General features: G+C 37.6%; 1 protein-coding gene across 3 annotated transcripts in view; it reads right to left on the bottom strand.

The window, feature by feature from the left end:
• Positions 1-27226, bottom strand: part of ADK (adenosine kinase) — a 647588-nt gene that overhangs the window by 389148 nt on the left and 231214 nt on the right. For all 3 annotated transcript variants that reach the window (XM_069068290.1, XM_069068291.1, XM_069068292.1), the window contains exon 4: positions 11365-11443. In XM_069068290.1, the coding sequence (XP_068924391.1) occupies positions 11365-11443 (79 nt within the window). The remainder of the gene's footprint in view (positions 1-11364; positions 11444-27226) is intronic.

The following is a 27226-nucleotide window of genomic DNA, read 5'->3' as shown; positions in this document are numbered from 1 at the left end:
GTGCAGTATATCATAATAGTTAAGGAAACCAAGTATTGAAAGAATAAAGGACTTGGTCAAGATATAAATTCAAATCCAAGTCTCTTACAGCCATACAACGCAGCATGATACATTTTTATGTCTCATTACAAAATCCCTCAGACTAGCAAATTATCAAATATAGGGCACACTCACACTTAAGTAAACAAAAAAATTTTATTCTTTTTCTACAAAACGGGCAAACAAAGAATAGAGGTTAAATTACTTGGGCTACATACATAGTAAGTTAATGGTGAAGATAGGACAGATGGAATCCACCAGACTCTTAGTCTATTATTTCTAATACACCAGATTCCTTTGGACACTATTTAGAATATGACAGAATGTATATTTCATAACTGTACTCTAATGTGCATAAATTTGATTTTAAACCAATCATCCTAAATTAATTTAGAAAATTCATATATAAACAATAACACACACATATGCAATCTTCAAAATGAGTATGTTCAACTTATGACATGTATGAAGAAGAGAACTACTGTAGAAGCCTGGAAAGGAAAATAAATTTCAATAATCAGGTGAAGAGAAAAGAAGCTTTTCTCATTACAGAACAGGAGAAAACATAGAATTATTTCCCAGAGGATGAGACTATAGAAGGAAAAGTTGTTCCTGTCCACCTTCCCAATTTTCTAGAAGGAAATGAGAGCCACAACTTCTTACATTTCTAAATAACAATGCCCAAGAGAGCTTTGCTGCTACCCTGACAGGCAACAGGCATGAAAGAGATCTCTCACGCCAAAACGCCTCACCAAGTCAGGGACCTGTCCTGTCCAATCTTAAGAATCTCTTGGAATCTAGATCATTCTCCTACCTTTCGAAACAAATCTCAATAACATGATTGAACTCTCTCTTGTCAAGCATATCCCTCCCTGGCTTGGCCAGATTCCCTATAGAGGGAACTACTAGCTTGAGAACAAGTATTTCAAAATTTGGATGGCAAAGTTTGGAAATCAGAATGGATTTTTCACATAGAAACAATTAACAGCAGTGAAGAACTAAGCCAGTGCATAAAATCCTATTTCATCCATAATGCAATTAAATTGTGGTACTAGAAATTATTAGCTTGAATCTGAGGAACTAGAGATCAAGGAGGGCAGGATAAGAAAGGTCGTCCTTTCTTTCTTGGATACAGGATAAGCCTAAAGTAAAATTTTGAGACTTAAAATTTGGCTCCAGTAAATTTTCACCAGGGCCTTCTTCTGAGATCTCCCTACTACTCCTTAGAGCCCAGCTCTCAGAGTAAAGGAAGCACAGTAACCTCCTGGGGCCTTCCTAGTGCTGGCACATGACCCCACAACATGTATAGAGCAAGCTCCAAAATTAACTATCTCCTTTCCCTACCCCCAACAAACACAATCTCCCATTTTCTCTATGCAAAATCACCAGCAGAGTTGACAACATTTTGAGTAAGCTCTTCACAATAATCTCTGCATGACTAACAAACCTAAAAGAATCATCAAAGAAACTTGCAGCTTTAAAAAAAATTAAATTGAACAAGCAATTATTAAGCATTTAAAAGATAGTGCAGTCAGTGCTGGGGACAAAAACATAAAAAAATTACCCAGTCCCCATGCTCAACAAGTTTATATTCTTCTGGTATGCTTATTAACCCAAAAAGCATTTCATGTAAAGAAGAAAAACGAAGTGAAAAATTTCAGGGACTCTGATGTGAGTGGCTGACTTGATAGGGAATTAGTAACAACAAGAAGTATGTCCAAATGTTGGGGCCAAAAAACTCTAACAGAGAATCAAGATGCTCTGGGGGTATGCATTCCCTAAATGCATTCACAAAGGAATTCACATCCAGTAGTTACAGGACACAATTAATAACAAAGCATAGCAAGAAAAACAGAATTGGGAAATTCCTCCAATAAACCTGGGGCACACTTACATCAAAACACATATATGTTATCAATGAGAAGAATGTATACAAATAGGGATCATGTATGGAGGAAGGTGTGGCCAGTGCCTCCAAAGGGGCAGTGACACCCACCTCTTCTCAGGGGGTCAATGCACTGATGGCTCTTGCTGAGCCTCTTCCTGCAAAGCTTGGAATCTGGCTGTATGGGTCCCCAATGGGTCTATACTATTTCCAGTGTCTCTCATTCTCATCTGGGCATATCACTCTGCTGGTCTCATCCCTATGGCTGGTTATTACTCAATGAAAACAGCTTCTAGGATGCATTTCTTCAGGATCATTCATCTTACCTCCAATTTCTTAAGGTACTCGTAACTAGGAAGCCTCTCTCTGATAAAGATATCTCTTACCAACACCAGTAGACTTCACCTTTCCAACAACTCTCAGAGATGTCCCTTTTTCTCCTCAGTAACCACCATCCCTTCACTGCAGTGGAAATCCTCATCACCTCAAACCTGGTCTATTTGCTATAGCCTACTTGTGGTCTGCCTGCCTCAATTCTCCCTACTCCAATCAATCCCCCATTCAGGTACCAAAGTGATTTTCAAACTCAAGTCCAATCATGTTACTTCTACTACTCAGTAAACTCGAGTGGCTTCCTAATGCCACAAGAAGCAAATACAAAAATGCTCTGCTTACCATTCAGAGACCTTCATGACCTCCCTCCATGCTGCCTCTCCAATCTTCTACAATCTTACTCTCCAACACATTCTACTCCATCCAGTGACATTAGGCTCCTAGCTAATATATCTGGGTCAGTACAAAATGAAAATGAAAAAGGCAAAGTCTTTGTTACTCATATTCAAGTCTTGGCAACTAAACAGAAAGTAAGTTGAGTTTTAGACATACTGAGCATATGATGTCTAGGAGACATCTAGTTTAAGATGTCTAATAGGCAACTGGAGATGCAAGACTAAAGGTCAGGGAGATTAGTTAAGGGTATAAAAATAAATCTGATAATCATCTGCATAAATATGGGAATTGAGTCCATGGGAGCCAATAACATCAACAAATGAAGCAGTATAAACAGGAATGGGGATAGTGATGGAGGCCTGGAGTACACCTACAGTTAACTGGTATGACCTAAGTGAGCATCTAGCAAAGGAGACTGAGAAAAAGCAGTCAGGTAGGCAGAAGGAAGGCCAGGAAAGAGTAGTGACCCCAAACTCTAGAGAGAAGAGAATTTCAAAGAGAAGAAAGTGACTGACAGAGTCACAGGCTACAGAGAGGTCAAGAAGGATGAAGAACGTTCTTGGTTTTGGTGCAATATTTTGGCCACCACTAAAGAAAATATTCCCTAAAAAAACAAGGTACATTTTAGTACACTGGCATATCATTTTCAAAGTGGGGAAAAGTAAATTTTTGGTTATCTGATCATTAATATTACTAAAATTCTTCTAAAAGTGAAGCTTTTAGTGGGAACTACAATAAAGGACTCTAAATAGCCAATATGTCTATAGCAATAAGTACATTCTCAAAATGAAGATATACTTACCATCTCATTTATGCAGACATTGCTTATTTCTAAAGTTCAACTGCCTAACACATAGGAGATAATCTAGAAATAGGCCAAGTCACAGAACTCCAAAAATAAAATTCACAAATTATTTTCTAAAGCTCATGAACTTTACTCATTTCATATATAATAGCCTCTTAGAGTCTAATAGCTCTTAAACTGGGGACAATTCTAACAAGCTTACTCAGCAGACTTCTAAGCTAACAAAAGATTAAAAACAGTTAAAGGGCGTTAGGAATGATAATGAAGGCTAAACAGAGGGATACTGAAAGAGTCAAGAGGTGACCAAGACAAACTGACATCAAAGAAATAAATGGAAAAAGTTGAAAGAGTGGGCACAAAATCTAAAGCCGAAAGCTGCCTGAGGAGACTGGGTATGGAGACAAACAATTTAATACCTCTCATTAGCCAGTAAAGTGAGAATTGTGTTACAAAACCCCACAATAACTGGTATTCCAAAGACTCTAAGACAATATAAAAGTAAAAGTATGTTCAATGTACACTGCTCAAAAAGTCAAGGAAGGGGGCAGCTAGGTAGCACAGTGAAGAGAGCACTGGCCCTGGAGTCAGGAGGACATGAGATCAAATCCAGCCTCAGACACTTGACACACTTACTAACCGTGTTACCTTGGGCAAGTCACGTAACCCCAACTGCCCTGCCCTCCCCCCTCCAAAAAAAAATAAGTAGTCAAGTAAGAAGAGACTATATTTTTCCATCACAATATGACAACTAGGTAGAGTTGTGAACTGATTCAATCATTCTGGAGAGCAACTGGAACTATGCCCAAAGGGCTATATATAAAACTGCGAAAGTGCCCTTTGACCCAGCAATACCACTACTAGGTCTATATCCCAAAGAGATCATAAAAAAGCAAAAAGGACCCACATGTACAATATTTGCAGGAGCTCTTTTTGTGATGGCAAAAAATTGGAAATTAAGGGGATATCTATCAATGGCTAAATAAGTTGTAGCATTTGAATGTAATGGAATACTACTGTTTCATAAGAAAAGATGAGATGGCAAATTTCAGAAAAACTTGGAAAGACATGTTGATGCAAAGTGAAATGAGGTGAAACAGAAAACACTGTACACAGTATCAGCAATACTGTGTGATGATCACCTATGAATGACTCAGCTCTTCTCAGCAATACAGTGATCCAAGACAAGTACAAAGGACTCAAGAAGGAAAAAGTTATCCACATCTATCAACTGATGGACTCTGAATGCAGATCCAAGCATAGTATTTCACTTTCTTCTTTTTTCCCTTTTGATTTGTTTCTTCTTTCACAACTGTGATTAATATGGAAATAAGTTTTACAAGATAGCACATGAATAACTTATATCAGATTGCCTACCATTTTAAGAAGGGGGAGGGGTAAGAGGGAGGGAAAAAATCTGAAACTCAAAATCTCATAAAAAGGAATGTTAAAATTGTCTTGAAATGTAATTGGGGGAAAAATAAAACACTATAATTTAAAAAAATATGACAACTAAAAGACCCCTTTGTTTTTACAAATAAATGCTTCAATTTCCAAAATCAGCTAAAAAGGAACAGTTTAGGGGTCAGAGTCAAGATGGCGGAATAGAAACAGGACTTCCCCAAGGCTCTGGCTTCTATCTCCTACTATTCATGCAAAAGGGGACTCTGAACAAACTTTGAAGCTACAGAACCCACAAAATGACACAAAGAAGCTGACCTCCCAGTAAGGGCAGCCCGGCCAGCTGGCAGGCATCAGCCAGTTCAAGCTCTGGAAGCCTAGGCCAGTGGAGATTATAGCCCCAGGGCGGACCTGACCAACCACTGGCTGGAGGGACTTCAGATAACCAGCAGCTATGGAGGTTTCCAGAATTATCAACACATAGATGCTGAGGACAAAGTGAGAGGTCAGTGCAGTATGGACTTTGGGATCCAGTAGATGGGAATGCAGTCCCCCAGGCAAGAAGCCGCTAAGGCACTGGGATCACAGCCATGTGGCAGCTTCAGCTCCTGGCCTACAGAGTGTAGGAGGACCAAGCACCAGTCTGAGGGGTAATCACTCTTGCTTTAACCTGCTTGGATTTGAATTGCAGTCTAGGGTGGAGGTCCTGTGGTGTGCAACCAGCCTGCCAGAGCCCATGGAGGACTCCTAATACCTAATACTAATACCTTTGGCAGCTGAGAAAACGCCAGCATTTGGAAGGAAGCTCCCCTGTCTGGTGGCAGAGTCCTACTGTGGCAAAAAGCCCAGGGGTCAAGTGACTGAGGGGCAATACGACTAGGCAAAGGGAAGCAAAATAAACAGAGCAACCCAACTTTACACTCCTATTTTGGCAACAAAAATGACCAAAGCATGGAACAGGAAGAAGATAGTGAAGTCAGAACTCCTGCATCAAAAGCTTCAAACAAAAATATGAACTGGTTACAGGCCATAGAGGACCTTAAGAAGCACATAAGAAAACTGGAGGAAAAATTAGGAAAAGAAATGAGAATGATGCAAGAAAATGGGAAAAGAGGCTCAAAAAGGCAATGAGGAGAAGAATGCCTTAAAAAGTCGAATTTGCCAGATGGAAAAAGGATCTCACTGAGGAGAATCATTCCTTCAGAATTAGATTGGAGCAAATGGAAGCTAGTGAATTTATGAGAGATCAAGATGCTGTTAAACATATTCAAACAAATGAAAGAATAGAAGGCAATGTGGAAAAACCATTGGAAAAACCACTGACCTGGAAAATAGACCCAGGTGAGAGAATTTAAGAATTCTTGGACTATCTAAAAGCCATGATCAAAGAAAAAACCTAGAAATCATCCTCCAAGAAATTTTCAATGAAAACTGCCCTAATGTTTTAGAACCACAGGGCAAAATAGAGGTTGAAAGAATCCACCGATCACCTCCTGAAACCGATCCCAAAAAGAAAACTCCCAGGAATATTATAGCCAGGTTCCAAAATTCCCAGATCAAGGAGAGAATATTACAAGCTGCCAGGAAGAAACAATTTGAATATTGTGGAAACACAATCAGGATAATCCAGGATCTGGAAGCTTCTACACTGAGGGATCGAAGGGCTTGGAATATGATAATCCGGAGGTCAAAGGAGCTGGGATTAAAACCAAGAATCACCTACCCAGCAAAACTGAGTATCATGTTTCAGGAGAAAATAGGGTCATTCAGTAGAATAGAGGACTTTCAAGTATTCTTGCTGAAAATACCAGAGCTGAATAGAAAATCTGACATTCAGATACAAGAAGCATGAGAAGCTAAACAGGGAAAAGAAATCATGAATAACTTATCAAAGTTGAACTATTTACATCCCTACATGGAAAAACGATAATTGTAACTGATGAAACTTTTCTCAGTATGAAAATAGTTGAAGGGAATAGAAATATATATGTCCATATAGGAGGGTATATGGGCATTGTAATGGGAATGCAAATTTGGAAGATCTTCCCTGCCCCTAGTCTAAAGTGCACCAGAAGCCTGGGGAGGGAGGCTTGTTTGTCAGTAGATACTTTTTGATTGGCCAGTGGGTCAATAAGGTTGTTACATTCTCTGAGCCAGGAGAAGTCTATATAAGCCCTGATGTGTAGCTTTGTTTTGGGACTCACTTTGAGAAGTGTTCTGTGATTTGCTGAATTCTGGGATGCAGTTGTTGAGAGTCCCCCGGCTTTGAAAAACCCAGATGTGGAAACCCAGATGTTGACTGGGTATGGATGTAATGGTTGGACAGTTTGGAAATCTGTCTACTTGATCTGTTTCTGTCTTGATAATTCTGCCTGTATGCTTTGAAGTTCGGGGTGCTGACCTTTTTCCCCTGAACAAGGTAAACGATATATGTCTGACTGATTAAAGTAAGCTTGTTAACCCATTTTGAGTTGCTTTCCTTTATCAAAGCAGATCCAAGAACCTGTATTGGCGGCAAACCCTTAGGACGCTTGGGGTGCTTGCTGCTACAAAATGGCGTCACGAACAGGATCTGCAGAGTAAAAGGAAAGTATGGGGACTGGGATAATTGTTTGTTTCCCAGTTGTGGTAGCCGTGATTCTGTGGAGCCGTGGAGCAGGAGAGAAGAATGGCCTGCATGCGGACTTCACTGAGCTGAGAGCAGGAATGGTGAGCTGCCTGCATCGGGACCTAGGCAGAAGCCAGGAGCGGCTGCCGCCTGCAGGAGGAGAAGGAACCCAGGAGTTCGGAATTCAGCCACGGGAAAAGATAAGAACTGAGCAGCAAAGCAGGGGCACAGAATGTGTTTCCTGGCTGCATCCCACAGTTTGGAATCCTGGAGGAGGATGGACTTGTGACTGTGGTGGGTGGAATGAAGTGCCTTGGATCCCCAGGGACCCCACCTTGTTGGTTTTGTTGCCCAGCCCCCTCTCTGTACTTGGAAGCAGGGGCTGGAGCTGTGTGAGGGGAAGGACACCCCCCCCCCAACTTTATTTGGACTCTTGTTTTGAAGTGAAGTGAAAATGCTATGTACTTTGTGTTTGTTGAAGGCCCAGTGGCCACTTTGGTAACTTTACTTCTGTACTTTGAAAATGTGACCTAAGAGATGTTTAGTGCTAATTCAAAAGTAAATTGTCTATGCTATGGGCATGAAAGATCTTGGGGCCGAATGTAATGGGAATGCAAATTTGGAAGATCTTCCCTGCCCCTAGGCTAAAGTGCACCAGAAGCCTGGGGAGGGAGGCTTGTTTGTCAGTAGATACTTTTTGATTGGCCAGTGGGTCAATAAGGTTGTTACATTCTCTGAGCCAGGAGAAGGCTATATAAGCCCTGATGTGTAGCTTTGTTTTAGGACTCACTTTGAGAAGTGTTCTGTGATTTGATCTGAATTCTGGGATGCAGTTGTTGAGAGTCCCCCAGCTTTGAAAAACCCAGATGTGGAAACCCAGATGTTGACTGGGTAAGGATGTAATGGTTGGACAGTTTGGAAATCTGTCTACTTGATCTGTTTCTGTCTTGATAATTCTGCCTGTATGCTTTGAAGTTCGGGGTGCTGACCTTTTTCCCCTGAACAAGGTAAACGATATATGTCTGACTGATTAAAGTAAGCTTGTTAACCCATTTTGAGTTGCTTTCCTTTATCAAATCAGATCCAAGAACCCGTATTGGCGGCAAACCCTGAGGACGCTTGGGGTGCTTGCTGCTACAGGCATATGAATACATATGTGAATATGTGTATATATGTTTACAGGTATACACAGATAGAGGGCCAGGACCAACTGAATAGGAAAGGATGATACTTAAAAGGTGAAATTAAGAGGTGAGAGAGGAATATAATGAGAGGACATGGGGAGAGACTGAATGGGCTAAACTATCTCATATAGAAGAGGCAAGGGAAAATGGTTACAATTGAGGGGAAGAATAGGAAGGCAAAAGGGAATGGGTCAACCTTATTCTTATTGAATTTGGTTCAGGGAGGGAATAACATACACACTAAATAGGGTCTCTCAGCCTCCAGAAGAGTATGGGGGGAAGGAGATGAAAGGAGGGACGATGGAAGGGAGGGCAGGCTAGGGGGGAGGAAAGTTGGAAGCACCCACTTTTGAAAAGGGATGGGATCAAAGTAGAGAATAGAACAAGTGGGAGGTGGGATAGGAGGGAGGGAAATATAGTCAGTCTTTTACAATATATCTATTATGTTATTGTTTTGCATTAGCCACACATGTACAATCTATACTGAACTGCTTATCTTCCCAGTAAGGGTGGGTGACAAGGGAGGAAGGGAATGAATCTGGAATTCAAAGTATTAAAATCGAATATATATATATATATACTATTATGAATACTATTTTACATGTAATTGGGAAATAAGATATACAGGCACTGGGGCATAGAGATCCACTGGAAAAGTCGAAAGGGGTATGGGAGAAAATATGGGAGAGGGCAGACTGGAGGAAGAGATATCCTGTGGGACTGCTATTTTGGGGTGGTGGGTAGGGGAAAAACGGGGAGAAAATTTGTAACTCAAAATCTGGCAGAAATGAATGATGTAAACCAGAAGTTAATAAAGCATTTGAAAAAATAAATAAAATTCTTGTCCCATCCCCACCAAAAAATAAAATAAAAAAGGAACAGTTTATTCAACAATGATGCAAGATAAGTGTAAGTATAACAGCTTTCTAGGTAGTTTAGTACTTACCTAAGCTTGGTAAGAACAAAGAGTTCAATACAATCCTCTTAGTATTCAATACTGTTAGTCACTTAGTCAATAACTATGTATTAAGGGGTTTACTATGTGCTGAGTACTTTGAATATAGGTATAAGTTAAAAAAAAAAAAAGACAGTTCATGCCCTCACAGAACTTACAATTTAACTGGGGAAAAATAAACACAAAAGAAAGCTGAAAAGTAAGTGGAGGAGATACCCTGATGCAGTCTTACAGAGAAGTCCAAAAGCAGAGTATTTCATGGAAAAGAGAGAGAAGACCTAGCTGAACCCCTTTCTTTAAATAGCCCTGTCCTCAAGGCTCCAATCAGAGCATACTGACGAAATGAGCTTATTTGGCATATTAAATAAATCTTGCAAAATAATATTTCCCAATAAAGAGTTTAGTACTAATCATTACATGGTTAGCATTTATTCATTGAAATCTTTTCATTTAATCTTATGCAATTACCAAGGGGAACCAATTAGATAAAAAACTGGATTTTAGCTGAGAAATTAGTAAAACAAATATCTATCAAGAAACAAAACCAGCAGGAATTGCAGAGTCCTATTAATGACAGTTATCAACTACATAGTACCTTTTCCTGTGAAAATAACAAATGCAGTAGAGCATTTCTTCAAAACTGCCCCAAACATAATTCACATTGTCCATTTACACACTAATGGATTACTTAGAACAGTCCAGTGACAAGTAGAAAACATAAAACTTTGCAGGATAGAGTTGGAATATGAACAGATTTGTCAAAACCTGTAGTTAACAGGTTCCTAAAGGATTTCTGGAGATTTTTATATGGAGCTCTTTATAACAAACTTTGTTGTGAAACAAAAAAGCTATTAAACATACCTTAAAGCTTGAGTTCACTAAGACAATAGTAGGATGGTATAAAAAATGAATAGAGGTCATCAAAGATATAATTACAAGAAATATATTCTTAAAACTGAGGAATCTGTATTGAATTTTTTCTGAAAAAATTAATATTTCAAAGTACAAATACTCTTTGACATTATAAAACAAAACCACCTTTTGAAGTAAATGGAATAAGTGTAAGGTTATCTCTAAAATGAGTTATTTATTGGAAAATTTTATAAGACGGTATTGTATAAAAACTGTCAGTACTCATTTTTTAAAAATTCATGCTAAACATATTATGAAAATATAATAATAAAAGTAAATATAAAATAATGGTCTCTTAAACACTCAAGATTTTGCTGTAATAGCAGATTATGATGTTTAAGTCACCTCCAAAATCACACCAATAAAAAAGGGATGTCTCTAGCTTTTTCCATTTGGCCTTAGAGGTTCAAAGTATGAGAAAACTACCATTCCTTACTGAGATCTTGTTTACATGTTCATCAAAATACTCAAGATTAGAAAGAATTCATTACACTGCTTTCCTTCATTACCTAAGCCATTTACTTGAACGAAATTGGCATAATTAATTTTGGTCAATTCTCTGCTGATTAAAAATATATAAACTGTTATTTTTTAGGAATTAGACTTCCAAACTGATATTCTTAATCTCTGGTAATTCCAAGTGTCTGACTGATGATATAATACAGTTATGCTAAACTCACAGTGTACCAATCAAAACACAATAAGGGATATATTAACTGAGGCACAGTGTGCCTAACTAGGGAAGTCAAAGTCCTTGCTAGACTCTTCTTGTGTAAGACAACTAAAATAGTAAACTGGATTTTCATTTGGATTTCTTTTTTTAAAGAATTAATTAAATGATTAACTAACCTGGGCCACTTTAATAGAGTTCTGTGTAGAACCACCAGCATGATAATCCACTTTGAACTTTTTAACAAGTTCTTCAAACCTGTTTAAAAAAAAAAACATAAAAGAAAAGTTTAGGTTAGGTTCCTTAAATTATCACAGCTGACCTCTGGATGAGAAATAAACAAGATTATGTCATGGTAGAAACTGTCTTAATGCTAGTAGGCAGGATATTATCAGGCAACATACTCAGAAAGTTTATGGGACATTGCACATGTTTGACAAAGGCTCATAATAAAATTATAAGAGGGATTCAACACTATAAGCAGACTTTCACTTACATAGATAATCAAAATGCTTTAAACGTGTGTAGTTTGCACATTAATGTACTGCTCATGGTGACCTAAAGATATGCAGGGTTAGTTTTTGTAGACATTTGACATCTGAGAATAAAGGTTTAGTGGGGATGGAGTACTTATTCAAGGCCAAAATTAAGCAGTGAAGGATGCCATCAAAAGCAAGAATTATAAACCCCAATTTAGTGCTCAAGAGCTGCGGTTCTCTCTGAGGTTCACCAAGACCACTGCAGAAAATCTTGAAAGGTTAAAACTATTTTCATAATAACATAAAGACATTTAAATTTCTAATGTGTTTAAGTATCCATAGATAAAACCAATCCAAACTAAATCCCTTTGAGGGAGAAAGGTCTTCAATATTTTTTAAGAGTGTAAAGGAAACATGAGACTAAAGTTTGAGACCTATTGTCCTACAGAGAAGGATAAGGACAGGGAAGGTGACACTGGATTTGATAATGTGAAGGTCTTTCATGACCAATTTTAGTACAGAGCTATGTTGCCAGGTACCCAGGAGTGAAAAGCTGGTTAAGAATTACATCCAGTGAATACATATAGCCCCTTCCAGGTTTGGACAGTGACAGGTAGGACAGAATGAGGGGGTGGCAAGGACGAGGAAGTTTGTGTATGTTTTTTAGTTGTTGGTGTTTTAAGGACATAAAAAACCTAAGTATCTTTGTAGGCTAAAGGGAAAGCTCAAGGACACAGGGAGAGGAACAAAAAAGAAGCATAAGGTAAAAGGGAGGACTGAGGGACCTACATCCCTGATGAAAGGACAAGGAAGGCGATCCCTGGTAGGTTCCCTCTCACATGGAGAACAAGGCGACGGCCCATTAAAAAAGAATAAACAAAGGAAGAATACTGAAAGTATTAGATGTAGTTTCTAATGGATAACCTCAAACTTCTCGGTGAAAAGAGGAAGCTATGTGTGGGTAGGGGAGAGTTATGGGCTGAAGGGGAAGGCTTGGAACAGTTGTTATGGAAGGGGAACAGAAAGTCAGTAAGAGATAAAGATCAATAGTAAATATAGAACAAACTTTAGCAAATACCAGGATGCTATATCCTTGGTATACAGCTTGCCAAATATCCTTTAGCTAGATTGATATGATATGATATGATATGACATGACATGATATGATATATCATACCTGCAAATTTAAAGGCCACCAAATCATGAAGAAAAAGCCAGCCTCAAAGTCAGAAAGACCCTGGGGCAGCTAAGTGACATAGTGAATAGAGCACCAGTCCTGGAGTCTGGAGGACCTGAGTTCAAACTTGGCCTCAGACACTTAACATTTATTAGCCCTGTGACCTTGGGCAAGTCACTTAACCCCCATTGCCCTGTCTTCCCCCCTCCAAGAAAAAAGTCAGAAAGACCTGGGTTCAAGTTCAGTAGCTAACTGTGGGAGTCTGGGTGGCTCACCAGGCCTGTCAGTGCCCAGAATGAATACAGATCAGAATTAGGAGGAGTTTCTTCATTTGGAATTTCCTTCACTAAAAAATCATGGGTACGAATCAAAAATAAAATAAAATAAATCTATACTTTTTGTTATTTCATTGTTTTTCAGTCATGTCCTACTCTTTATTACCCCATTTGGGGTCTTCTTACTGGAAATAGTAACATGGTTTGCCATTTCCATTTCTAGATCATTTTACATATGAGGAAACTGAGTCAAACAGGGGTTAAGTGACTTGCCTAGGCTCACAATACTACTAAATATTTAAGATCACATTTGAACTCAGAAAGATGAGTCTTCCTGACTCCAGGTTCAGCATTCTATCCAGTGAGGCACCTAGCTGCCCCAAAAATCTATATATATAGGCCAGATTTAAAAAAATAAACAAAGAATAAAAGAGGGTGGGGCAAACCATTTTAATTTTGAGGGTTTTGCCAAAGATTAAACCCAAAAGAATCTCAAGTCCACCAAAATTAATGGTATAAACTAGATTTTAAACATAAAAGAGTACAGAAAAAAATTCCATTGATGGACAAAAAAATCACAGTAATAGAAACAATCCATCTGCTACACATCCACTATTTCTTAATTCACCACGAGCAAACCATGTAGTTTGGGAACTCAAGTACCATTGATTCTTCAAGTACTTGGAATCAAATTCCCTCACTGATAAGCCATTCACACAAATTTGTGGAAAGCCCATAAATTCACTTCTCATATTTAAAGTTTGAATATATTTTCCCACAAGTATCATTTCAATATATACAATAAAGTGGCACAGACAAGATTCCTAAAACAGGAGACCTTCTTTCATCACTGAAACCTGAGTTACATCTAGAAGCTCACTTTTATTTCTCCTCCTTTTTAAAAACTATGAAGGCCTAACACTTGCTAGAGACTTCAAATACATATAACAGTGATGACAATAATCTGCTAAATTAACACTATGCTTCTGGTTCTATAATCTCAAAAGGGTTTCCTATTGTCCAGTCAAAAGTATCAAAAACTGTAAGAGCCCATTAAGTATTTAAGTAAATTTTGTTTCAAAATAATCATTATTCCAGTGACTTGACAATTCATGGAATCAAGTCTTCTTTTTATGGGAATGAAAAGAAAGACATAAGATTCTCAATCAATTTAGAGAAATGGACATCTTGATACAATCCACTCAAGGATATGCAGGTGATTACTCCATTTTCATGATGAGAAGGACCATAATTAGGCTATTCAAATTATGTCATTATTCTTTGCACACAATTTAAGTAAGCTGAAAAAAGTTCTTACTTTTGAAATAAAGGAGAGATGTTCTCTATGATTCCAAGGTACTCAGAACAAGAGAAAATGGGATCTATTCACAAATCTCATTCAATTTTATTTCTGGAAAAATGTAAAACTGACGCTTCTTGCTGCAGTATTTCCCAGGTATACTAGGACAAATCTCCACTATTTCACAAGGGCAGTTTCCCAAATCATCAAAATCATCTGTTAAATCTCCAAATACCTTCTGTTGGCTACCCAATTTAGAATATATAAGGAAAATGTGTGTATTTTGTTTTGCAGACAGTCAACTTCTTGCTACAATTACATATTTTTAGAAAATATTGATAAAATTCATAAGATAGCTTGAGAGCAATCAAAGTAATGATTATGATTCAATTGTTTTCTGATCCCCCTCTATTTTTTAAACAGAATTTAATATGTTTAAATTTAAAACAATAAACAATAACTAACTACATGGTTTAAATCCTGTTTTATTTTCTATGATAGTCCAATTCTAAGTCTCAATCATATCAGGGGCTAGACAAAAGCTAGTCTAAGTTTTTCAAATTTTTCTCCACTGGCATTCAAGTACTTATGTATAGTAGTGGTGTCATTAGGAAAGATTGTGAGAAACATTACTCTAATGTTTATTTCAAAAATTTAAAAATATATAAAGTAATACATTACATGAAAAACTGAAATCAACTGGGTAGGTTCAAATGTTTAGGATCAAATTCATATGACATTCTTTAATTTGCAAGGCAGTTCAATTCCTATTACCTTTGTAGTGTGTGTGTGAGTGAAATTTCTTGAATTCTGTGTCATTTATATGGTCATCTCTTACTTCAACCATTAATATCCCAGTCAAGCCAAAAGACTCTTTCAAGGTCAGAAAATGGTTTGTTGTCCTTGGTCATGAAGACAGTATTACAGTTTTTAAAAAGTATTTTCAAACAGTAAAATAAGCTCTTTTACATTTTTATTAATGAATGATATTGAGGCAAAAACTTCTAGAACACTTATTCACGTCTATGCATTTCTGTTACTGGAATGCTTTGTAATGTTTCCCAATAAATCACCTATATGGAACACACAACTAACATTTTCACAACCTTCAATTTTGATCTGCAGTACTAAAGAAGGATAAACACACCTTAAAAACTGGCATGCACATAGCTTGATCAAAAAGTATTTGAAGCAAGATTGTTAAAATGTAAAATTCTCAGGTTCATAATGTCTAAAATAGGAAGAGACCATGGCAGTGATTTGCCTACATTCATTTTGCAGATAAGGAAATACAGCCAAAAAGAAATAGGTTAATATAAAAAACCAAAAGTCACATCAAGTAAAAAGCGAAGCTGAGATTCAAACTGGGGACTTTTCCTGCTGTTGTCTCCTTTACACGCTAACACTAATACATTCACTGGCACTAAAATCCTGAACTGCTTAGGTGTCTCATTTTTAAAGTGATCTGTAAATTCACATACAAAAGAAATTCTCTTGGAATTGTTTTGCATTTTTTATCTCTAAACTATTATGAAATAATATATTTTGGGAGATACACTAACGAAAATCATGTACTAAAGAGATTAAGAAATAAATTGTCTTCTCAATGGAAATGTGAACTTATGAATATAGGTACTCCTTCCGCCAAATTACAAGCACTCTATACACATTCCTCGTCATCCACTTTCTTCCATTAATTCCTCCAAAGGATTCACCAAATGTATCAGTTGTATCAGAGCAATACTCAAGCTGTTCATCTGTTATCCTCACTCTTATTATATCTGATGTTCCAGTTGTTTTACCAGAGGACATATTTTATATTTCACCTTGTGTAGAACACAGTATTCATAATATGGTGCACCTTACTCGATGCTCACCATGTATTTCACCACTGTCCTTTGTATTAGCCATATTTTGTTCTTCAGAGTACATTATTTTCATGAGTCACAGCCATGTAGCAACAATGAAAAGATATGGTGTTGAAAAAAATGAATTTGGGGAGGGGTAGAAAATTTGAAATTCAAGGGATTGTGGAACTGAATGTTGTCAACCTAAAAGTAAATAAATTGTTTAAAAAAAGAATTTAAAAAAAGGAAAAAAACCAATTTTGAATATCAGGAAGCAATGTAATATCAATACTACTACACAATTTGTCAAATGGAATCCTTCCTTGTTTTTTCTATTCAATTCAGGGCCTAATCTATATGAAATGCCAATCAAAGGTACTGATTAACTAACTCAATATGCTTTATTAAATAATCTGAGCAACAGGCACTTTTTGTCCTTTTCAATTATCCTGAATGATTTTTCCAGCAAAAAACTGTTTAGACCTGATGCATTCAATTGAGATCCCTCCACAATATCAAATGAGTCAACAAAATACTAGACTAAATTAACAAGGACAATCTTTTTACAAATGAAAGCCTGGCAAAAAGAACAAAAGATGGGAACAGTCGAAATTGGAAGAGAATGGGAAAATATGTGCACTAGCACATTGTTGGTTGAACTGTGAATCACTATTAGTATTTTGGAAAGTAATTTAGGATTATTCAATTAAAATGGCTAGAATGTCTAAATCCATTGACTCGGATTTTTCTATTAAGTTTATATGCAAAGGTAAACATTGTTAAGAATAAAGTCCCTATAAGCAGCAAAAATATATCTCTTTTTGGAAGTAGAAAGGAAATAGACATCCATCAGCTGTGGAACAGCTAAACAAACTGACACAGAAATGTAATGAAATGTTACTGTATTGTAAGAAATAATAAATATGAATAATACACAGAATGATGGAAAGACTTACAAGAGCTAATGAAAAGTTAAATAAAGCCAAGAAAATAATATACACAATGACTATAATAACATCAATGGAAAGGGAAAAACCACAAAAACAATAAAAAGCAAATGTTACAAAATGACAAATAAGAAGCATGTCCCCAAAGAAACTAAATGAGAAGACGATCCTAACAGGAAGAAGGGTTCATAGGTATGTAAAACTATCTACATCTATATTAAACCCAGTGAAGTGGTACAGGGAATGGAGAGCTCCACCTCTGTCAGGAAGAGGTGAGTGCATACCTGACAGCAAGCATGTCAGATAACATCTGCTTGATTTTTCCCAACTGCAAAATAAGTATAATAGAACCTACAATCCAGGGTTGTTGTAAGGATCAAATGAAATAACATTTCTTAAAGAAACAAGTTAGCATACTTTTTAGCATATATTAAGTGCTTAACAAATACTTAATAAAGACATTATTTTCAGACTTTTTTCAAAGTACTGATAATCTTCCTAATTTTTTTTCTCCTCCTCTTTTATTTTGCCTTTTTTTTTTAAAAGTCATTTGTTATATAGGGTAACTCCCAAAATGGGGTAGAGAAAAGGATCTGAGGAAATATTCTGGTAATGTAAAAACAAAATATATCCATACAAACTTATCAAAATAAGAAGAAAAAGTAAAAGAAAAATCTTTAAAGAATATAAACTGACTGATTAGAGTAATGCAAATCAAAACATCCCTGAGGTACCACATCTCACAAGTCACATTGCCTAAGATGACAAAACAGGAAAATAATAAATGAAGGATAGGATGTGGAAAATTTGGAACACTAAATGCACTGTTGGTGGAGTTGTGAACTGATCCAACCATTCAGGAGAGCAATCTGGAACTATGCCCAAAGGGCTATAAATAAGTAAATACCCTTTGACCCAGCAATACCACATCTAAGGTTATATCCCAAAGAGATCATAGAAGTGGGAAGAGGACTCTTATGTACAAAAATATTTACAGTAGCTCTTTTTGTGGTGGCAAAGAACTGGAAATCAAGGGGATGCTCATCATTTGGGGAATGACTGAACAAGTTGTGCTCTATGAATGTGATGGAATACTATTGTGCTATAAGAAATGAGGAGGAGATGGACCTCATAATAACCTAGAGAGATTTATATAGTGGGATGCTGAGTGAGGAGAGCAGAACCAGGAGAAATTCCACATCCAGAGAAAGAACTACAGAGTCTCAATACAGATTGAAGCAAACTACTTGTTCTCTTTCTTTTTCTTGTTTTGTTTCCTCCTTCCCATTGTTCATTCCATTAGTTATAATCCTTCTTTACAACCTCACTAATGTTTAATGTGAAGGTATTTGTAGATCCTACAAGGTGGCAGATTTGTAGACTGCATGCCGCCTGGGGTGGGTTGGGGGTGGGGGTGGGGGGAGCGGGGCCAGGGAATGTGAAGCTCAAGGGATTGTGGAACTGAATGTTGTAAACTAAAAGTAAATAAATAAATAAATATTTCAAAAAATAATATAAACTGAAAATTTAAGGCAAGTAGCTAGACAATTTCCATTAATGTGGGTGAAATAAAGTGAATTCTGTGTAGTTATAGCTTAACTTGCTATATGATGTACTTACATTTGTTAAGTATTTAATTACAAATACCACATGATGAAGACATAATAATGACTTTTAAATGGTCTTTAAAATAGGGCACTAAGGACTTCTGGGAGCCAAGATGGCAGAGTAAGCAGCAAATTGCTGTTGCTCTGCCATATTCTCCTCCAAACAAATATAAAATAATGTCTCAGAACAAATCCTGGAACAGCAGAGCCAGTGGAAAGAGGAGGTGGAGCAATCTTTTAGCCCAGGACACTTGGAGGATCAGCTAAAAAAAAAAGTCCATCTTAGTCCAGTAAATGGGGAAGACATTACAAGAGAGGAAGTATACCAGCATGCCCCGCCTCAGCAAACCAGTGGGAGAACCAAGAGCAGTGTGGTAGAGCAGGCAAAGACTGTCCCCCCCAATGTGTCTTAGCACAGTGAATGGAACCAGCAGACGCCAGCTCTGAAAACTACCACATGTTTCAGTGTAAACCCAGGGAACACACACAGACACACAAACACACATAGACATACACATACACACACACACGCCATCTGGCCTTAGCACATGTCAGGCACCACCACTAGGACTCCAGTTCAGCACCAAGTAAGCTGCCAGACCCCTACAACCACAAGAAGCACCAGCTATCCCCATCCTACTCCCTCAACACAGCAGCAGACACAAAGTTTCCCCCATGGGCCTCAGAGTACCATCAGTGTAGCACAACATAAACAGCCAAGGCCTATATCACTGGCACAAGATGCCTGAGACAGACCCTCTTCTACCCTGGGAGCAGAGATCAAATTAAAAAGAATGGAAAAAGCCCCCCCGCCCAAAAAAAGGTGAGCAAAACAGAATAAAAAAGGAATCTGCCCATAGAAAGTTATTATACTGACAGGGAAGACCAAGACACAAATTCAGAAGAAGACAACAATATTAAAATACTTATGGGCAAAACCCCAAAGATAAACAGGAAGTCATCTGAAGCCCAAAAAGAATTCATGGAAGAGGTAAAAAAAGGTGCTTAAAAATCAATGTAAGAGTGACAGAAAAAAAAATGGGAAAAGAAATGAGAGTTATGAAAAAAGACTCAACAACTTGGAAAACAGCTTAAAAATTAGAATTGGCCAACTGGAAAAGGAGTAATGAAAATCTACTGAAGAGTACAACTCCTTAAAGAGCACAATTGGAGAAAAGGAAAAGAAAGTACAAAAATCTCAAGTTAGAATTGGGAAAGTGGAACCTAATGATTCCATGAGACATCAAGAATCAATCAAATAAATTCAAAAGAATGAAAAAATGGAAGAAAACTACCTCATGAGTTAAAACAACTGACCTGGGCCAGCTAGGTGGCACAGTGAGTAAAGTTCCGGCCCAGGAGTCGAGAGGACCCCAGTTCGGTTCCGGCCTCAGACAATTAACACCCACACAAAAAAAAAACTAGCCGTGTAACCTTGGGCAAGTTACTTAACCCCAACTGCACTCCAAAAAGCAAAAAAAAAAAAAAAAAACCTGACCTGGAAAACAGATTCAGGAGAGATACTATCAGAATCACTGGACTACCTGAAAGTCATAATCGAAAGGAGGACCTGGACAGTATATTTCAAGAAATTATCAAGGCATACTGCCCTTATGTTTTGAAACCAGAGGGCAAAATAGGCATTGAAAGAATCCACTGATCACCTCATACAAGAGATCCCCAAATAAAAACTTCAAGAAACATTATAGCCAAATTTCAAACCATCAAGTCAAGAAAAAAATACAACAAGTGGCTAGAAAGAAACAACTGAATTATCAGGGAGTCACAATCAGGATCACACAAGACTTGGCAGCTGCAACATAAAAGACTGGAGGTCACGGAACATGATATTCCAGAGAGCAAAGGAGCTAGGACCACTACCAAGAATCACTTACCCAGCAAAATTAAGCATTATACCTTTAAGAAAAAAACTTCAATCAAATAGAAGGATTTCAAGACTTCATAAGGAGTACAGAACGAAACCAAAAATTTGACCTCCAATATCAAGACCCAAGGGAATCATAAAGAGGTAAAATGGGAAAAGAAAATATGAGGGATTCAACAAAGCTACAGTGTTTACATCCCTACATAGGAAGATAGTGGTTACCACTAACAGCACAGATAGAAGACAACATAGAGAGTATGGGTATAAGGTGAATTTGAGGACATGATATAAAATAATTAAGTAATGAGAAAGGGCAGTACAATGGGTGCAGGAGTAAGGGAAAGATAAAAAGAGGTAAATTATCTCACATGAAGAGAGGAGGAAGACCTATTACAGTGGAAGAGAAGATGAGAGGGGTGGGTGATGGGCATTGCTTGAATGTATTCTCATCAGTATTGGCTCAAAGAGGGGAATAATATTCACAATGAATTGGATATGGTCATCTATCTTACCCAAAAGGGAAGCAGGAGGGGAGGGGAATGGCAGAAGGGAGGAAACAGAATCAAAACACTGGTGAGTAAGACTTAAGAGAGCACAAACAAGAGGACAAACAAAATAAGACAGAGGGAAATACAGAGGTAATGGGATGAACTTCCTTTTTTTTATTTTTAATGCTTTATTAACTTCTGATTTACATCATTCGTTTCCGCCAGATTTTGAGTTACACATTTTCTTCCTGTTTTTCCCTTACCCACCGCCCCAAAATAGCAGTCCCACAGGATATCCCCTCCTCCAATCTGCTCTCTCCCATATTTTCTCCTGTACCCCTTTCGACTTTTCCAGTGGATCTCTATGCCTATATATCTTATTTCCCAATTACATGTAAGATGGTATTAATGATAGTATATATATATATGTGTGTGTGTCTATATATACATATATATATATTTGAATATTTGATTTTAAAACTTTCAATTCCAGATTCATTCCCTTCCTTCCTTGTCACCCACCCTTACTGGGAAGATAAGCAGTTCAGTATAGGTTGTACATGTGTGGCTAATGCAAAACAATAAGATAGTAGATATGTTGTAAAAGACTGACTATATTTCCCTCCCTCCTATCCCACCTCCCACTTGTTCTGTTCTCTACTTTGATCCCGTCCCTTTTCAAAAGTGAGTGCTTCCAACTTCCCTCCCCCCCAGGCTGCCCTCCCTTACATCATCCCCCCTCTCATCCCCTTCCCCCCCCTACTCTCCTGGAGGGTGAGATACCCTATTTAGTGTGTATTTCACTCTCTCCTCAAGCCAAATTCAATGAGAATAAGGTTGACCCACTCCCTTTTGCCTTCCTATTCTTCCCCCTCCATTGTAACCATTTTCCCTTGCCTCTTCTGTATGAGATAGTTTACCCCAATCTGTCTCTCCCCATCTCCTCTCATTATATTCCTCTCACCTCTTAAGTATCATCCCTTCCTGTTAAATTGGTCCTGTGCCCTCTATGTATATACCTGTAAACATATATACAGTCACATATGTATTCATATGCTCATATACCTTCATATATAAACATATATATATATATTTTTTAATCCCTTCAACTACAGAGAAAAGTTTCATAAGTTACAATTATTGTTTTTCCATGTAGGAATGTTAATAGTTCAACTTTGATAAGATCCTTATGATTTCTTTTCCCTGTTTACCTTCTCATACTTCTCTTGCTTCTTGTATCTGAATGTCAAATTTTTTATTCAACTCTGGTTTTTTCAGCAAGAATGCTTGAAAGTCCTGTATTCCACTGAATGAACATATTTTCCCCTGAAACATGATACTCAATTTTGCTGGGTAGGTGACTCTTGGTTTTAATACCAGCTCCTTTGCCCTCTGGAATATCATATTCCAAGCCCTTCGATCCCTCAGTGTAGAAGCTGCCAGATCCTGGGTTATCCTGATTGTGTTTCCACAATATTCAAATTGTTTCTTCCTGGCTGCTTGTAATATTCTCTCCTTGATCTGGGAATTTTGGAACCTGGCTATAATATTCCTAGGAGTTTTCTTTTTGGGATCTTTTTCAGGAGGTGATCGGTGGATTCTTTCAACCTCTATTTTGCCCTCTGGTTCTAAAACATCAGGGCAGTTTTCTTTGAGAATTTCCTGGAGGATAATTTCTAGGTTCTTACTTTGGTCATGGCATTCAGGTAGTCCAATAATTTTTAAATTATCTCTTCTGTATCTATTTTCCAGGTCAGTGGTTTTTCCCATGAGATATTTCACATTGCCCTCTATTCTTTCATTTGTTTGGATCTGTTTAACAGCATCCTGATTTCTCATAAAGTCATTAGCTTCCATTTGCTCCAATCTAATTCTGAAGCAATGATTCTCCTCAGTGAGCTTTTGAGATTCTTTTTCCATCTGGCAAATTCGACTTTTTAAGGCATTCTTCTCCTCATTGACTTTTTGGCCTCCTTTGCCATTTGAGTCAGTCTGTTTTTTAAGGTATTATTTTCCTCAGTCAGGCTGTTAACTCTCATTTCATAATTTTGTTGCATTGTTCTCATTTCTCTTCCCAATTTTTCCTCCACTTTTCTTATTTGGTTTTCAAAATCTTTCTTAAAGTCCTCTGTGGCCTGTAACCAGCTTGTATTTTCCTTTCATGTTTTTGGTGCAGGAGTTCTGACTTCACTGCTTTCCTCCTGTTCCATGCTTTGCTCCTTTTTGTCCCCAAAATAGGAGTATAACGTTGGAATCTTCTGTCTGCTTTGTTTCCTTTGCCTGCTCATTTTGCCACTCAATGATTTGACTTATGGGCTTTTTGCCACAGTAGGACTCTGCCACCAGACAGGGGAGCTTTCGTCCCAAACGCTGGGGTTTTCTCAGCTGCCGGAGGTATTAGATGGGTGCCCTCTCTGAGGTCTCCACATGCTCTGGCAAGCTGGACACACACCCCAGGACCTCCACCCTAGACTGCAATCCAGATCCAAGCAGGTTAAAGCAAGAGTGATTACCCCTCAGACTGGTGCTTGGTCCCCCTATACTGTGCAGGTCAGGAGCTGTGGCTGTGCTGGAGTCTCAGTGGCTTTTCACCCCGGGGGTAAAAGCCAAGGTACTCCCACTTACTGATCCCAAAGTCCAGACTGCACTGACCTCTCACTTTGTCCTTCGCATCTGTGTGTTGATAAATCTGGAACTGGCCACAGCTGCTGTTGATCTGGAGTCCCTCTGGCCGGTGGCTGGTCAGGCCCACCCTAGGGCTAAAAAAACCTCGGCATGGGGCTGGGCTCGGCTCCCAGAGCGCCATGCTGGATTCCTGCCGGCCTGCCAGGCTGTCCTAAGCAGGATGTTAGCTTCTCTGTGTCCTTTTGTGGGTTCTGCAGCTCCAAAGTTTGTTTAGAGTCCACTTTTTACATGGATTGGGGAGGGTGGAAGTGGCAGCTGTGGGAAAGTCATGCTTCTACTCTGCCACCTTGGCTCCGCCCCCTGAACTTTCTCATAAAACAGAAACAGATATCAAAATAAATTTTTAAAAAACCAGAATCCTAGAAGATGTTTCTTACAAGAAACATACTTGAAGTAGAGAGGTACACACAGAGCAAAGGTAAGGGGCTGGAGCAGAATCTATATTATGCTTCAGCTGAAGTAAAAGAAGCAGGGGTAGCAATTCTGATCTTAGATAAAGTAAAAGCAAAAACAGACCTAATTAAAAGAGATAAAGAAGGAAACTATATCTTGCTAAAAAAGGCATCAAATAAAACAAGGCAATCAAATTAGAAGAGCAAGGAATAATCTACCCATCAGGTCTATAGGGAGAGGAAGAATTTATGAGCAAATGAGACAGAGAGCATTAAAAAATGTAGAATAGATCAGCACTTCTTAAACTGTGGGCTGCAACTTCTGACCAAGAGTTTAATTAAAGTGTTGAAGGGATCATGAGTGGGAAAAGTTTAAGGAACCCTGGAATAGACAAGTTTGATCATAATAAATTGAAAAGCTTTTGTACAAACAAAACCTCTGCAACCAAGATTAGAAAGAAAGCAAAAACCTGGGAAACAATCTTTACAGCAACTGTCTTTGATAAAGGTGTCATTTCTCAAATATATAGATAACTGAGTCTAATTTATGAGAATATAAGCCATTCCCTAATTGAAAAATAGTCAAAGGATATGAACATGCGGTTTTCTGAAGAAGATCAAAGATATGTATAGACATACCAAGAAATGCTTTAAATCATTTTCAATTAGAGAAAAGCAAATTAAAACAATTCTGAAATACCACCTCACACCATTCAGATTAGATGATCTGACAAAAAAAGAAAATTAGATTTGTTGCAGAGGAGGTAGGACAACTGGGACATGAATGCACTGTTGGTGGAGTTGCAAACAGATCTAACCATTCTGGAGAACAATTTGGAACAATACCCAAAAGGCGACCAAACTGTGCGTGCCCGTTGATCCAGCAATACCTTTTTTTTTTCACATGAAAGTGAGAAAAAATTAACTTCTAAAAGATTAATTTCATTCAAAAAAAGAATCTGAAAGATTCAAATCTGTCTACTCCATTGCCATCTATACCCAACTGAATAATAATATGGCTAGTATCATATAAAAGTTCTCTTGGCTCTGTTGAATTCACTTTTCATTGTTTCATGCCAGTGTTTCATATTTTTCCCCCCTAAAAATCAACCTGCTCATCATTTCCTGCATCCTTCTTGACTGTATTCCATCACAATCATATACCACAACTTGTTTAGTCATTCTCCAATTGATATGCATTTTCTCAATTTCCAGTATTTTGCTATTATAAAGAAAATTGCTGTAAATATTTCAGATACTTTTCCTTTATTTCTGATCACCTTGGGAAACAGACCTAATAATGAAATTGCTGGATCAAAGGGTATATAGAGTTTTATGACTCTTTAGACATAATTACATATTGCTCTCCAAAATGGTTGCCTCAGTTCACAGTTCCACCAAGAGTGTAAGTGTTCCAATTTTTTCACATCCCCTCCAACATTTGTTATTTCCCCCTTCTATAACTGTAGCTAATCCAAAAGGGGTAAGATGATATCCCATAGTTGTTTTAATTTGTATTTCTCTAATCAAAAACTATTTAGACCATTGTTCTCATAATAAATCTTTTATTTCCCCCCAAAGACACGGGTTCCCAAACTTGTTAACTATTAGGAACCTATATAACAACTGAAAATATGCATAATGACAAAATATTACAAAGAATTCCTTAATAATTTTAAATGAACTTATATTTATTAATAATAAACTACATACATGTGAAAAGCAATGATCCATATATAATGAGCCAGAATTCAATGTACAGAAGTTACATTTTTTTATTATTACAAGGAATTATACTGCAGAGATAAATTAAAATTTAAATGACATTATCTGATTCATATGTGAATTGAGGAGCACCTTTCAGTAAATCACTTGCCTACAGCCTGTGCACTGCTACTACAGCTTGAAAGACATTTTTCTAATCACAGATTCAAATTGGTCAAAAATTGAGAGGCCTGCAGGCAACAGTACTTTTAGGGAGATAAAACACAGAGTTAAAACATCTGCATTCTATTCTTCAGCTGACAATGCTTAAGCATGCATAGGTACAACAAACAACTACAAGACTGTCATGTCTTATGACATGGGAAAATCAAGGATAGTGGAAAGCACACTGGATGAGGAGTCAGGAGGCCTGGATTCCAGTTTCAGTTCTGGGTATTTAGGAATATAGTGAGGAAAGCTACCAAGTTAAGTCACAAATATAATTTTGTAAAATGCTTAGTAATTATCATGTATGAACGTTGTAAACAAAGCATAAAAACTACAATTCAAATGGAAAGAATATAATCAAAATCTAGATCAACTTTACTTCCCAGAGTGCTAATAATAAGACTTATATCAATAAGTGAAATTTTTACTAAATAGTTTGAAGAAAATTTTACATAAAATGTAGCAGTTGTACCACAATACAGAGACAGTCAATTGCAGAAAAATGAAGATCTGACAGTTGATTTAAAAGCTAGTGATTTAGCTCTGCAAATTTTTATAAAAATAAATTACTAAACAGAGGTTAAAAACACTCATAAAATCTCAAAGCCTTTGAAAAGAACTTCAGGGTTCCCACAGTTCAAGTCAGAAGTGAACAATGATTTCTTCTATAGTATGACAGAAGACCCAGGTTCAGCTCTTAGCTCAATGCCCCAGCCACTGACTCTGTGACAACTGGTAAGTGACTTTATTTCTCCCCCAGGCCTCAGTTTCCTTCATGTATTGAATGAAAGGGTCAAACCAAATGGTCTCTAAGGTCCCCTTCCAGCTCAAAATATATGATTCAATGATGTAGGCCTGAGGAAGAAGATTCCAGTCTCCATCTAAACAACTTCAAGGCAGAGAAAAACTCACAAAAATCAGGTCTTTAAATACAAACTTTATCATTTATCATCAAGTTGCAATCTGGGCTTTACAAAAAAACCTCCTCATCCCCAAAGATGCTTCAGTCCTGGAATTCACACTTTGG

This window comes from Petaurus breviceps, unplaced genomic scaffold (assembly GCF_028583685.1).
Source record: "Petaurus breviceps papuanus isolate PSGF00001 unplaced genomic scaffold, PetGlider_PUasm1.0 90762, whole genome shotgun sequence".
In the NCBI taxonomy this organism is placed as follows: Eukaryota; Metazoa; Chordata; class Mammalia; order Diprotodontia; family Petauridae; genus Petaurus; species Petaurus breviceps.
The sequence above is the reverse complement of the archived record's forward strand: the minus strand, read 5'-3'. Positions and strand labels throughout refer to the sequence as shown.